The following is a 15183-nucleotide window of genomic DNA, read 5'->3' as shown; positions in this document are numbered from 1 at the left end:
TAATAAATATAAAATTTTTACGAAATTTTCAGCGTGATTCTTGTTAGAAAAGTGAAATTATCAAGGTTAATATTTTAAATATAATATATTGTATCGACATTTTAAAGTGAATTTGTTATTTAGAATGAAGAGAATTACTTGTTTTATCAATGGAAAAGAGAAATGTCTCTCTTATTTAAGATTTATAAGGAGATTACTGTCCAACAAGTATGTCATTGAAAAGGTGAGCTCGTATCCCAAAGGACAATCTGACAATCCAGAGTTACTGTTATTTCAGCTTCTTGTTGAAATTCGAGTAGTTTAGTAAAGTAACTAAAAGAAAATCTTGCATTGAATCATGTTATTTCACCGAATAAAATAATCAAATGCAAAGTTTTACACTTCTTTTCTTAGTAGAAAGGGCGGGACTTGCTTTATTATTCAACAAGTAGAAAGAAAAAAAATATTCAACATAAATGAGAAAATTTATAAGTTGAATTATTTATATATTCTAAAACTAATTTTATTGATTTATTTTATATTTTTTTATGATTTTTGTAAAGTTATATATTATATTTTTCTTTTTTTTTCATCTCAATTGCTTGATATATTATAACAGAATTTGAAAAATTATGATAGATTCTCATTTCTAACTTGGCGTAGAATCAATAGAAAGAATATTTCATTCTTGATCAATTCTTCCTGTTATTTTTCTTTCTTTGCATTTATTCTTTGGTAAATGCTTAAGTTAATGCATTATTTAGAATTTATTCCGTATTCATGTCTTTTATAATTTTTTTTAAATAAAAAATTAATTATGGAGCTTATATATTTTCATTTTAAATTGTATAAACAGTCAAACCTCTGAACAACGGACACTGACGCAAATACAAAAGTAGTCCACTGTTTGGAGTTTATTTTGTAGGCATTTCAAAAAGAAACTATCCTGAAACGAGCAATTATTTATTGTGATATTGAAATTTGCCCCTGTACATCATACTTTTCCTGTTAACAATGGAGTCTGGTCACCTATATAACTCCGTTCAGAAGAAAATTTTTGAATTGAAATGACATGTAATAATGTGTTACGTATGTAATTAAGTGTCTCCCGCCCCTAACCTTTCTATATCTGGTCTTTTGTTCATCTATCTAACTCCGTTCTCGAGATTAAGGAAGGATGGACAAACAGGCAACAGTCTATAATTTTTAAAAATTGCAGCCCAAAAATGGCCGCCGTTTAGTGGTGGCCGTTATTGGAGGTTCGACTGTGTTAAAATTTAATATTTAATTTTGAAAGTATGAAAGAAAACACTAGAATATTCAATAGTGACGAGTCTTGTTAATTCGTAGATTTAATTTATTTCATAGATTTTTAGGTGTTATTCTTTAATATATACATCTATAATAAGAGGTGGTCCATTCTAATAATTTATTTATGTGACTGGTAAGAATGCCCATAAGAACAAATTTGTATGCCACTATTAACATTGAAAAAATCCGCGTAAACGGTGCCTCGAGTCCACTTTCCATTGTGCTGAATGGGAAGAGGGGGGTCAAACCATTGTCTACGTGTATTTTTCACGACCCTCTTAAAATGTATACGTAATTAATGGACAGTCTCTGAAAGTACCTACTTTATTTTAGTAAATAAGAGTTATATATGGTATATTTTTCTATGAAAACTATAATTAAACTAATTCAAAATTGCTTCAAATGAAGTTGTTTAGAACTGTACTTGTTATAAAAGGTCTTTAAATTTATTTTACTTTAACTTCTATAGTAAAAATACATAAATAATTACTAAAATTGACCCCGAAAGTTTGTTATTTTAACATCTTTTTTACTTATAAAAATATCGAATCGATTCTACAGCCAAGTTTATTGATATAAAGTCGTGTGTAAGTGTAAAAATCTTATTAAATAACAATGAAAAACATCCAAATTATGATAATTAATAAGTCTAATTATCAATTAACATTATTGCATTTTTATTTTAAAAAAGAGATCTAAATGATGTAATTTATTTTCATCCAACAAGTGGGTCGCGATCCTCCAGAGAGACGGTAAAATAGATTGCTGGATAATGTCACGATCTTTCAATACGTTAAAAGGTTGAGAAGTGCTGTCGTAGACAAGTTTAGAATTTGATGATAACGTAATTACATTACTGAATAATAAAAAAAATAGGTTATTGATAGAATATCCGGTTAAAAATTGCCGAACACCTTTGATTTTGTTGTTCCATTTATATCCTTGACCTAAATATAAGTGTCATCCCCTACATCTTTATATTTTTATGTTAATTATAATTTAAATTTAGAGTGTTGGCTGGTGTTATCTTTATTTCGAATTTATTGTAATTTTGGAAAAGAATTTGAAAGAACTACAAGCAAAAACAATTTTAATAATTACTTTTTTTCATTTAGCACTCATACCAAATACATACATATAATATATTGCCTTACTTTGGCCACGCGTACGGATACACTAAATAGAACATACATATAGATATATTGATGAACAATCGTGTGCAGCTGATGTATCTATAGTAAAAGAGCCCCTGATTTAGTATAGATAGCATCGCTGTTTGTTGCTGTTCATACTTACGGTATCAACATATGCATGTTTTTGTTTTTAAAATACGAATTTATATACTTTAATTTTGGATACAACCATGATGTATAATAAATTCACGCTGAGCATCATATTGTTTTTTTAGAGGATTGTTTCGTTTGTGGATGTACGAGGTCCGTTGACGAGCGAATAACGAGAAGATCCTTCCCTTCTAGTCGTTAGTTTGCCGAGCATGAAGAGATTTTTGAAAGTTTCTCGAAACTGTCTACACATTCCACAATAAATAGCAAAATTAACTGGATAACTGAACATGATGAAAAAATTTGTAAACAAAATGGTTGCGTTCAAATCATTGTAATCCGCAATGTTTAAATCGAGGGCATTCTGCATGACATGCAACAGCGTAGTGACTGCTAACGGTATCTCGACTGCCAAAAACACAGTCACTACGACAATTAACATTAAAGTAGTACAATTACTATCTCTTAATTTCTTACATTCGCTTTTACGATTCTCGTTGAACAATCTTTCACGTTTTCTCTGCGCTTCTTTAAGGGCCTTCAATAGAAGCACGTTGAGGACGACCAAAGCTGTACAGGGACCAATGTGTACAAACACTATGCGAAAACCGTAATAAAACGTAAAATATGCATTTTCTGTAACAAATTCTCTCACCCATCGCGCCGTTTGAAAGCCGCACCGCCAATGAAATTCACCATTTACGGGGAATTTTATGGAACAGTATTCTCTATCGAAGAAGCGAGTTGATTGATGAAACAGAGAAAATATAAACACCCAAACCATGGCTCTTAGAACTTTGGGCACTTGGCACCAAGTACGAGCCGTAGTCGGATGACATACGTAAATATATCTTTGTACAGCCAACAATAACGTTAACCATATAGAAGCCGTATGAAAGAAACTGGGTAAAATTTCAATCATGCAATGATAAGCGTAACAGGCAGATGGTGGATATAGAACCTTTGCGTGATTTCCTAGTGTATACATGTAAAAATACCAAGGTGCAGGAAATAACAGTGTTAACATATCGGAAATTGCCATGGCCAAGAGTACTAAATTAGTCGGTGTCCTCATGTGCCTCTGCGATAACACCACGACTATTAAGGTGTTGGCAACGATCGTCACTAGAAGCAAAAACGGCATGATGTAACCAAACAAAGGCATAGCGTAACGGAATGGCAAGTCCCGCGAAACATTAACCAGATTAAAAGGTGTATTTAGATAATATGATGATTCCTCTGATATGTTTGTGCTATTGATGCTATCATCAAATGATACTATGTGTTCGGTGATTATTTCTGTAGTTGTTTCCGACTCCATCTTCTTCTGTTTCGTATGTGCTGTAGTAGACGATAGGTCACCGAATATTCAAGCAAACTAACTGATATTGAAAATGCCAACAAAAAAACTCCTGGTTCATTATCGGCAATCAAGCGCTTCACTTTGATTTTTCTTCGCTTGATTATAAACACCTGAAAAATAAACATTTCTCTTGTTATATAATAAAACTATTTAGTTTCCGCTGTGTGTGATTAATTTTTATTCATTTCAACACTAATCTCGAATGATTTTAAATTTGTCATCATCCTAATATCTGCAAATGTCACTTCAGCTTCTTCAAATAAATCTTCCTCAGCACAGAACGACAAAGGAGAAATTGCTCAGTCCAAGTACTAGAAACGTTCAAAACTCTTTAATATCCTGGCACTGGAAACCGAGTGAAGACCAGTACTTAAGTTCAGCGGCTATATGTTCGACCTGTTTTTATATTACTATAAAATTGCTGCTGAAGACAAAGCAAAAATTGTTTATTTAATGTCATAAAATTCCAGGTAACTTATTAATTCTAATTCATTTCTATTTTATCTAAATTTATATTAAAACTCAAATCGTTTAATACTTCACATTTCGTCATAACCGTGCAAGGAATATATTGAAAGAAACTTTGTCTTTATTAAGCTCTAATAGATATTGATAATCTGTTAAATATGTGTTGAACACATATATGTTTTATTAACTTATTATTTAATTTTGAAGCGAAATAAATTATAATTAATTCAAAATATATATATATTTTTAAAATTATATCCTTTTTTATAAGAAATATATTTAGTTTATTATTTAAAATTTTTGCCAATAGATGGCGCTACGTGTAAATTATCAAATCTAATGTAAATAGAAATTCATTTACATATATTCAATAGATATTTTGGGGTGGGATGTACGACATTATCTAAGCCAGAAATATGTGAACGTAATAACTGCCGGAGTTTCGTAGCAATTGATCGAATGGCCTAAGAGTGTACAGCGAACAAACAAACAAACATCCTCATAAAATCTGTAAAAAAAAGGATACAATTATTGCAGAATTAAAACTATAAAACAGAATCATTCGGCGCAAAAGTGGTACTATTTTGGGGGAGGCTCCTGCATATTGTATGCTTAGGAGCGCCATATTTCTAACTGCACCATTGTCCAAGTTTAATTAAAAAAATAATCATGATAAATAAGATTTGAGATTATCCTTAAATAATAAAATAATTTTCTTTTATATCATACAAATATTTTCAAAATAAATTAATGTTTTATGTTATTTTAATCACCAACGTTTAAAAAGATAATGATACCAATATATTATTATCATCAATTTTAACTTATTTAATTCTAAAATAAATTGCCATGTCATATCGATAAACTATACTAATATAAGACCATAAATTCCTAGTTGGAATTTACCAGCTATTTCGCTTTATCGGTCTTTTCCAATGCAATAATGATCTCATTAAAACATCCGCACTTATCATATCTTACGCTCGACATACTCTATAAGCTCATTATTCATTTAGAAAAGAAACTTTCCTTTTTTACTGTTTTATTACATATTTACGAGAAGTGAAATTTAAAAGAATATTCTAATTTATGAAAGCATTAAACTAATATTGCACAATATATTCTTTTCGATTGTGAAGCAATCGGCAATTACTANTAACTTGAAATTTTGTGAAAAGATTCCGCTTGATTGAATATTTGTCAATATATACTTTTTCTAACAAAAGTAATATTAGTAAATTTTTAAAAAATCCTAAAAAGATGCAATGTGTTGAAATTCATAAAATATTTTAAGTAATTGCTGTAATTTAATGTAATTAACCAGTTGAAAAATTATATATTCTACATAATAACACAGAATTTCATGAAAAGTAATGTAATAATCATTAAATACGTTATCAAATAATGACATTTTATAGCCCATTAGTGGCGAGTGAATAGAATTACTAAAAATTGATCACGGGTTCGTACCTGACCGACAGGCTGGCCACGTGGAGTTTTCCGGGTTTTATTCACATGTCTAACAACTATAAAGTGGTCAGTTCACCACAGAAATCCTCACAAACCCGGCAGATCTCTCGTGTGTGAATTTCATGAAATTTTCGCGTAAGTATTTAAATCAATGAAATTTTTTGATTCTTCAATTTCTTTAAGAAAAGAAAATGTAAATACTTTATAAATTGTAGATTAATGGGATAAGTTAAAGCAACACCCGAGCGATCTGCCAAGGAAGAAGACTCCCTTTTTAGGTGTTAGACACTTGAAGAAAATTCCACGTGGTTAGTCCACTGATAAGGTGCGAACCCACGACCAACCACCAGTGTTCGGTAGTGTTATTCACTCGGTCACTGGCGGAGTAAATAATTTAAATCAATTAAATTTGAAGTTTTTCAAATCTTCCTCACATTCAACTAACAAAGTAATCAAGTAAATTTAATGATTGATCGTCGAAATGATAATAAAATATCGATTTAAAGATAATTTATATTTAAATATTCTCTAATATCGATAATTTTACGACGTTCTAAATCATAAAATCCGAAATTTATTATTAAGAGCATTCATAATTTGAAGCCATTTCAATATAATGTACCGATAATAAAATGGATGGTTGGAGAAGATTTGAATCATAACGAAGGAATTGGTTGTTTAAACGCTTATACATTCATTAATTTCAAAATATCTTCCAAAAATAATAATAATAACTACTAATTCTTGTTGGAGACAGGGTTAATGCTCTGGTGTCATGTCAAAATCTAAAGTTATAAGAGAAATAGTCTGATAAATAACATAATAATAACGATACATATCATAACAACCGTATAACTATGTAATAAAGTTATCAGAATAACCATTAGATATGAAAGTAACTAGAATTCTTCGTACAGAACATTGATAATAAACAGAAAACAAAATAATTCATATACAAAATATCGGTTAAAGCACCCCATAAAAATATTTTATTACACCCAGCCCTGTTTGAACAGTAATTTAAATTTAATAATATAAAATAAAGGTTATAAAAGTAAAGAAAATTTTTCTAATTTTTGTTTTTTCGCTTAAAGATTGCTAAAAGTTTATCGCTGAAATGATCATTCTTTCCTTAACTGGGAGAAAATATCCGAAAACGAAAGAATCTGTGACCATTTCCAACAACACAATTGAAAAATTGGATTATTTTAAGACAGCAAATGTGAACGTTTTGACAGACCAAAGTGAAGCAAAACCTAATAAAAACTTACTCAGTAAATCAAAGGAAACACTTTATTTTGTTTAATACTTGTCCAGGGATTTGATAAAAATAAGTTAAATTTTTTTTTCTGGCGAGGAAAACACCTTTTCTTTTAATTCTGTAAGTTATAAAAAGTATTTTTAAAAGTTTATTTTAAAGTTAACATCAACAAAAATTCAANCAGAATATCCTGGACAGATAGATGAATAATGATGTATTAAGAGTAGAGTAGAAGACTGATAAGAACAATTAAAAGAAGGAATAATAGGATTGGGCAAGTCTTCAGGCATGAAAGAAGTATGGCACACTCCTGTTCTAACTCACCACGTGTTCTATTCTATAGACGGTCCTATTCTTCCTGGAAAATAGGAAGAGTAAGATGTAGAACAGAATACTTTGAGTGATAAACAGCAGTACCATTCTGAAGGGAAAGGATAGAATCACACGAGATCCTTCTGATTAGTGTACAACCGTGAGAACTGGGATTTTTAAACCTGATCTCTGACTCCGTTTCATCACTTAACCTACAGAGTATACAATTAACAAGCTCTGGGCTACATCAAGAAACATTAATCCAGAAAACAAACAAGGATATTTTCAAAAAATCAAATACATTTAATTTTGACCCACACTAGTTAATCTCCCATCCATATCTGTTGAAAAAAATCCTCTGAGAAAATTAATTCTTTGCATTAATTACCAGTAAAATTAATCACTAAAAATTGTCAGGATTGCAAAACTTTTTATCAAGGTGTGAAAAGGATTCCACGATTAAAATAAGTTTGGAACTGCTGATATGGACTTTTTGAAGTGTACTTTTATCAGAAACAACTCTCTTCGTGTACTTTTCTAAATAACTTTTTAGAGAAGGATGTTGTAACACGAAGAGTTGAGTATCAGCTTGAATAAACGTAGCAGTAATATCGCCATAAAACTGATTGACTATTTGATAAAAATGATCCATTAATCCACGATTGTTTGGTTCCTTATCTTTATAATTCCTTGTTCTTCGCTTGTTTACCAGTTTTGTGGCCCGATTTGTGTTCTCTGATGATTTCATCTACTCTTCGTATGACGTTACAAATGCCACAACACGCAATTGTTTCATCTGATACTGAGTATTTATATGCAATATCTTTCAATTTGCCACTTGCCACTTATATTTTACAAAATTATGCTTTCACAAAACTTAACGTGAACAGTTCTCATAGTTATACACAACCAGTTAATCCTGATTCTCGCGTGATTCCTTCCTTCCCATCAGAATGGCACGGCTTTTCACTCGGGAGACAGTTATAAACAAATAAAAAGTATCAAAACGTCTAAAATTCTATGAAAAGCGCTAGGTAACCCTCTGATAAATGTTCCTAACGATGGTAGCAAGTGAAAAAATAGTTTAAACCCAAGTTCTGCTTAGTTAAAAAATTGATGCTCCACCCGGAATTTTTCTTCCTAGTGATGAGATTCGACACCATAATTATCACTTGAGCAATCTGAAAAGAGAGGTATCATCCGGGAGGACTTTCTTTGGGAAATTGATCTCAATTTAAGTGTAATAAAATCAGGAAAACTCTACGTGACCAATTCCTGGTCAAATGCGAACCCACGACCAACCATTATAGTTTAGTGGCTTTATTCACTCTGCTATTGATGGACGTGGGGAATAAGAAAAGAGAGAATACTACAATATTTAACTTTAAAACCGGAATTAAAAAATTAGAATTACGTAACTTTAACTTTAATATTAACTTTTTTTTTGCCTGTTATACAATAACGAAGTCCTATAAACCTGTGCAAGACGTGCCTCTTTAGTATATAATTTAAACTTTAATGAATATAAAAGCTAAAAGTGAAAAATAATTATTGTTAAACTTTATAAACTTTTTTTATAGATAATTTTTCTTTTTATTTCATTTTAATTTTGCTGATTAACTGAATAAAGACAGGACATTCACTTACCTTAACGAACTTAGTGACAGCGATTTTTTTGCTGATGTCTGAATATCGCGGTTCTTTAATTCGTAAACAACGATGCAGTCGATTTAAGATACTCAATCTTGCTGTCAAGGGACTCGGACTATTAAATTTAGAGTTTTTAAAGAGGAAACCTTTTAAAGTTCACTTAATAATTGCTTAAGGAGTTTATGTAAAGTGACATAAAAGTAACACCTAATGAATTCGTCTTAAAAACTATTTTTAATTGCATAATTTATTATTTGTGCGCACAGTTATTTTAATATTATATAAAGTACAATTTAGGATTAATCTTAATTGATGCAAATGCATTATTTTTATGCATAAGCTAATGTATAGTTTACGTAAGAATGCGTGTTTTAGGGATACGTACTGTATCCCTAAAACACGTGGCTTAGGAATACACCTTATATATTGTAGAGCCTCAAGTGTTACGACCTAAAAGTTCATTGTTGCAACCCACAAAAGATTTCTTATAAGTCTGACCTCTAGAAATCCATTGTCTTTCTTAAAAAGGAAAGATGGAAGACGTCACCTGAGCTCAAAAGAAGAAAATACAGACGAATACATTTGTGTATAAAGAGAGTACTCACAAATGAGATGCAGAAAAGTCTCCTTAGCAAAGTCGCGAAAGAGAGAATAAGCCGAAGAAGAAAGTTTTAGTCGATACAAGTGTTTACGAAAGTGATTAAAATCAGTCACAATGTCACATAGTTCTTTCCAAATGCACGAAAATACTTAGTTGGCGCAGAAGACAAGATACACAATAAAAATACCTGGCTGTGCTTTAAAATGGGCATTTTCCTCCACTGTATACGATGGCTGAAAGTAATCCGGCTTTTGACGGCTCGAGAAAAAGTAATGGTTACGTGTTAGTGTATAGTTTAGGGATACAAGTTACGTAGGTCAGTAGAAAAGTGGACAAAACAATCGAACACTGATATTTGGTGGTGGGTTTGCGCATGGCAACGAGATGACCACGTGGAATTTTCCGGATTTTCTTCACGTTTGTAACACGTAAATAGGTGCCAGTTTCCCATAGAAAGTCTTCCCGGGAGGTAGATTGTCCCACGTCTCACTGTACAAACAAGTGAGAGTACAAAATTCAATATAGTTTTACAGTGGAATTTTAATTTTCTAATAAAGACTAAGAATATTGCGATACGAGACAATACTCAACCACATAATATCAAGTAAATGTTATTTGTCGAAAGTCCCATTATTAAATCGATGAACATTAAAAAATATTTAATTATTTATGAATATTTTTCCTTAGAAAATTCTGTCTTTAAATTATTGGAAAATTTTAAAAAATATTTTATATTATTATATTAAAATCTGAGAAAATTTATTGAATGTCTTTGATAGGAATTTCAGAGAAAAATTTATTCAGATTTGTTTTATTCTCAGTTAACATCTGCGTTTGACTTTCTTTGACAGATTCTATAAATACTTATATTGAGCAGAATGTAAAAGTCTATTCTTTTCTCCCTCTTTACCGCTTCTTCAATCAATTATATTTCCAGAAGTTCGTACTTTCATTCTTAAGGATTCTTTCAATGCATTTCAAAATAATCTAAAAAAAAAAAGAAATTATAAAAGTTTAAATTTAAAACCAATTTCCCCATAGAAAATCCTCCGGTGAGTCACTTCCCTCTTTGCGGATCGCCCCTTTTTTCATCAGCCCAATTCAATCCCGGGGATTCGGGTTCGAATCCGGACCAGTTTTTATAAACGGACTAACTTTGTTGTAATTTCCCAACAGGTTGCTCGCCATCTCCCGTTCACTCGTATATTAAGTTTAAAAAAAAGTTTATAAAAGGTTGAAGAATGTCGTTTATATTAACTGTTTTAATTTAATAATAAATCTTAAAATTTAACACTGCCAGTCGCGGGTTCGTGTCTCGCTAACGAGCTGGAGACGTTGAATTTTTTCCTGCCTAACACCTAAATAGGGGTCAGCTTCCCTACAGGGGCAATCCCTCTTGGCAGATTGCTTTATTCTATAAATCCAATCCGAAACATATGTGCAACATGATTCAGTTTTTTAAATTGAATTCAAGGAATTTGCTTTTTTAAGGGTTTTTTTTTGTTTATTCAATTTCGCAAAAGTCTATACTTCAGTAGAATACGTAATATTATTGAATATATATCTCATAGTATTAAGTAATACTAGAGGGAACTGTTCTATATGTACAGACATACAGACATTTAAATTTATTCAAACAAATATCTTTATCATAAAGTATAATAAGAGATATTGAATTTATTATGTAATCCATTAAGTAATATACAAAAATAATTTTATATTCCATAAAAAACCAAAATAGATCGTATAGCTTGTTATTTCTTTTTGATTTTATACTGGAATAATACAAAAATCTATCCGAAGACAAATTATTAAGTTCAAAATCTAATTCTAAGAAATAAATAAAGCTTAAAGTATAAATTTTACTGTATAAGCTATCCCGAAAAAGAAACTTAAGCCTAGAACAAATGATACTTGTTCTGATTTGATACTGAACCCACGTTCTTAGTATACTAGAGCAGAATTTATTCATCCAATTTGAAGCTTAATAACTCCTGTACCTTTTGTCGAAAATTTATGAAATTTTGCAGAGAGGTTTGTGTATTTGGGAAAAACTTTTATAGAAATTTTCAGGAAAATCGGACTATCGGTTGGTGAGATATAAAGGGGGTGGTGGCCATATCTCGCGAATCAATCCGAAGGCTTAAAGACAATGCAATTATTAGTGACGTAAACAAATAAAGAATGTCGGGAACAACTTTTGTCTGTAGATCTTCCATTTTTTCCTTTGTAGTATATCAGTAGTGTGTCAAACGTGGTTTATATACAACTGACATATTTGCGTTTAGTGATACTAGAACATCTAAAATTACACATTTGACGTTAGTTGCCATTAACAAATCAACCACATAGTTATTATATGAAAGGAAATTTAATTTTCTACGGTTGTTGATTTTAATTTAGTTCATAATAAATAATTGCCTGTTAAAACAATACATTAAATTCTGCTGTATAATTATCTGCTTTATATTTAAATATGAATATTAATAACAAAAACGTGTAATAAAGATTAACCGTTAACTCGTTTGTAAATTGCTAATTGGATAATCAATTTTCTACTTCTTTCTTTAACTGAAGCTTATTGTTAACATCTTGAATGAATTTAGAAAAAAAAGAAAGCATTATCGAATCGTATGTCAGTTTATTATCTATTAACTGGTAGATCGCGAGCCAATTAGCAATGACTAACCTCATTTCTGGATAATATCGATTTAAAATGGTTGAGAAACATTAAATTATAATGAAAAAATCCGACGAGTTGCGTAACTTTTCCGGCAAAAGTGTTAAAAGTTTCCGGCACTTATTTCCTCACCCGCTCGACCTTTAACCTCCAAAACTTATTAGCATCGGTGCCTATAACACACAAAACTCCCCGCAAAATTTCAAAAAGTTTCGACAATAGGTACAGAAGTTATTAAGCTTTACATCGGGTGGATAAAATAGTGCCCCCCCAACACACTAACATATAGAAAAACCCGCGAATTCTTTTACATTTATCTACGTTTCGAGGTCCCCGAGTGCAAAAGTGTAAAAAAAGTCTTGGGGAGGAGATCATTTTTTTGACCTATCTCCATACTTTCTCTGGAAACGAGCGCATTCAGTCGACCGCGAGCTATTGGATGAGACGTACTGTACATAGATATTATATCACAATCTTCCACTACACTAAACAAAAATTTATTACGAAAAACTACTTTAAAGTAAATAAAAATGGTTTATTATCGATTATCTCTTCGACATTTTGAAACTAGCTAGCTTATAAACAAATTAAAAAAAGGGGGAATAATCTTTAAATTTTCAACGTTTTAAAGTAGGCATTCTTTAAGATTGATTATTCATTTTAAGAGTAAAGGAAACTGGACAGGAAATTCACCTATTTCCTTTTAAATCATGAATATGTAGAGGTACTTTAAATATGTTCTCTGGAGAAATAAATGAAGTTTTACATCTTTTACTTCTAGTCAAGAAATGGAGAAGATACTAAATAAATTGCTTAATCTAGTAAACGTTGATTCAAAAATTTCCAGATATCTTGGTTACATTTGTCATTAAATTTTTGAAAAATTTATAAAAACAATATATATATATGCATCTAATGTTTAATCAATGAATAAAGGAATAAGAGATTAGCAAATATTTAAAATTTAAATACAATTTGTGTGTTATTCTTTAAGATTTAACTAGGAAAAAAAATTAATATATTTTACTGAAAATTTCGTGTTATAACCTTGTTTCTTTTATTTATTTTATGCAAATTAAGGTAAAAATTATTTTTAGTCGAAAGAAGATTTTTATTGTTATAATATTATGCAGTAAACAATGAAATTATCGGTAAGGGAGTGATTTACTTGTAAATTTATTTACTTACGGAATTATGGAAAAATCGCATTTATTCTTTTAAACAAAGTTTTGTAGTGAATAAACTAACCGGAGGATTACAAGGAATAAAAGCGAATATTACACGAAACTAAATAAAACTTTTACAGAATGTAGAAAAATATCACAAGAAGCGATGTAGATTATTATAGGAAGTAGATTTTAAATAAAAATAGGAACCATTCACGATTACAGGAACTAAAGGAGGGCTGGCGGGGAGTGGAACGGGAGGATTAATGGAAAGCAGAATAGGGCATTACAGGAACCAGAATAGAATGTAAAAAGTGAAATAGAACTTAGTAAAAAGTATACCCGAGTATGAACTTAGAAAATTTATAAAATATTCTCAGTGATCGTGAAATTATTTCCCGATTGTGTACGAAAAGGGACTAAGAGTAAATTTTTAAGTACAAAACAGTAAGTAATACTTTATTCTGTTTCGTTTATTATTATTTTTTCTATTTTTATACAGTAATTCTTCACTCTATTTTCCGTAATACTCTACTTCGCTATCTGCAGTACCCCATTTAAACTGCTTTAATAACCTATCGAAAAAGAAAAAGTAGAAATAAAACTCCAACAATCCGAAGATATTTTTATAATGATTTCAATGGCGTAGAGTAGATTGCAAAGTAATTTATTTAAAAAAATGAGGTCATTTTATTGAGGAAAGCTTCATTAAAGTTTGTTTCTTCCTTCCTTTAATCCCTGTTTACTTATTGAAACATACAGTTTTTTTTCGCTTTTAGATTATTAATATGCCAAACTTCTCCCATTAAAATGACAGACATTTTCTTCGAGAAATCGGACAAAAATATAGTTAAAAATTCCAGAATTATATCTATATATTTATTACAAATATTCATTCATTAAAGTTTATAAAATGGACGAAAATCGATATGATTTTTACAGCATGGGAGGATTTTTGGAATAAAATGTCTATCGGATATGGATTATTGATGACCTTTCTAAACGTTTTTATTATATTAGATAAAGAATCTTAAATTTAGAAAGTTTTGGTTGAATGAAAATGCTTCAAATACGATAGAAGTCTGATTTTATTCAATGTAACAAAGTACACACAAGGTTTATCTATATTAAAATTCAAATACTGATCTCAGCGTTATCCGTTGTTTGAATTTTTGATACAAAGGTCAACTTTTACTTCTAAAAAGTTATATAAATCTAAGAAACTTTCTTATTGTGACGAAATAACGAACCAGATAATTCCTCTATATTTATAGCCATGAAAATTTTGAAATTATTTATTCAAAATCGTAAATGATAAGGTAATTACTACGCTGGTGTGCATAATTTAGTTCATTTTAAAGTCTAATTACCAGCAAACTGCGAGTTAATATTGAATTTGGGGTATGAAAATTGTTATAATATGAAAACCGGAAGTTAATAGAGCAGAAGTTAAAATTAATAAAATTATTTTGTGTATATACATACATACTGTATGTTTACAGTCGACCCCTCCTATAACACTGTTGATAATTCAGTGTTATATGAATTCCGTGTTGTACGAGTCACTTAGATTTGCCGGGCTGTGAACGGTTCACGTATTTGTAAAATCTAAGTGACTCGTACAACACGGAATTCATAT

At 30.3% G+C, this 15183-nt stretch overlaps 1 protein-coding gene across 3 annotated transcripts in view; it reads right to left on the bottom strand.

Moving 5' to 3' along the window:
• Window positions 1–2408: 2408 nt before the first annotated feature.
• LOC111639739 (sex peptide receptor-like) overlaps window positions 2409–15183 on the bottom strand; it is a 117055-nt gene continuing 104280 nt past the window's right edge. For all 3 annotated transcript variants that reach the window (XM_023385781.1, XM_023385838.1, XM_023385709.1), the window contains exon 3: window positions 2409–4046. In XM_023385781.1, coding sequence (XP_023241549.1) covers window positions 2695–3894 — 1200 coding nt within the window. In that variant the 5' untranslated portion in view covers window positions 3895–4046 and the 3' untranslated portion in view covers window positions 2409–2694. The remainder of the gene's footprint in view (window positions 4047–15183) is intronic.

This window comes from Centruroides sculpturatus, unplaced genomic scaffold (assembly GCF_000671375.1).
Source record: "Centruroides sculpturatus isolate CEXI.00-Female unplaced genomic scaffold, Cexi_2.0 scaffold59, whole genome shotgun sequence".
In the NCBI taxonomy this organism is placed as follows: domain Eukaryota; kingdom Metazoa; phylum Arthropoda; class Arachnida; order Scorpiones; family Buthidae; genus Centruroides; species Centruroides sculpturatus.
Note: the sequence above shows the minus strand (reverse complement) of the source record. Positions and strands in the feature narration are given on the sequence as shown.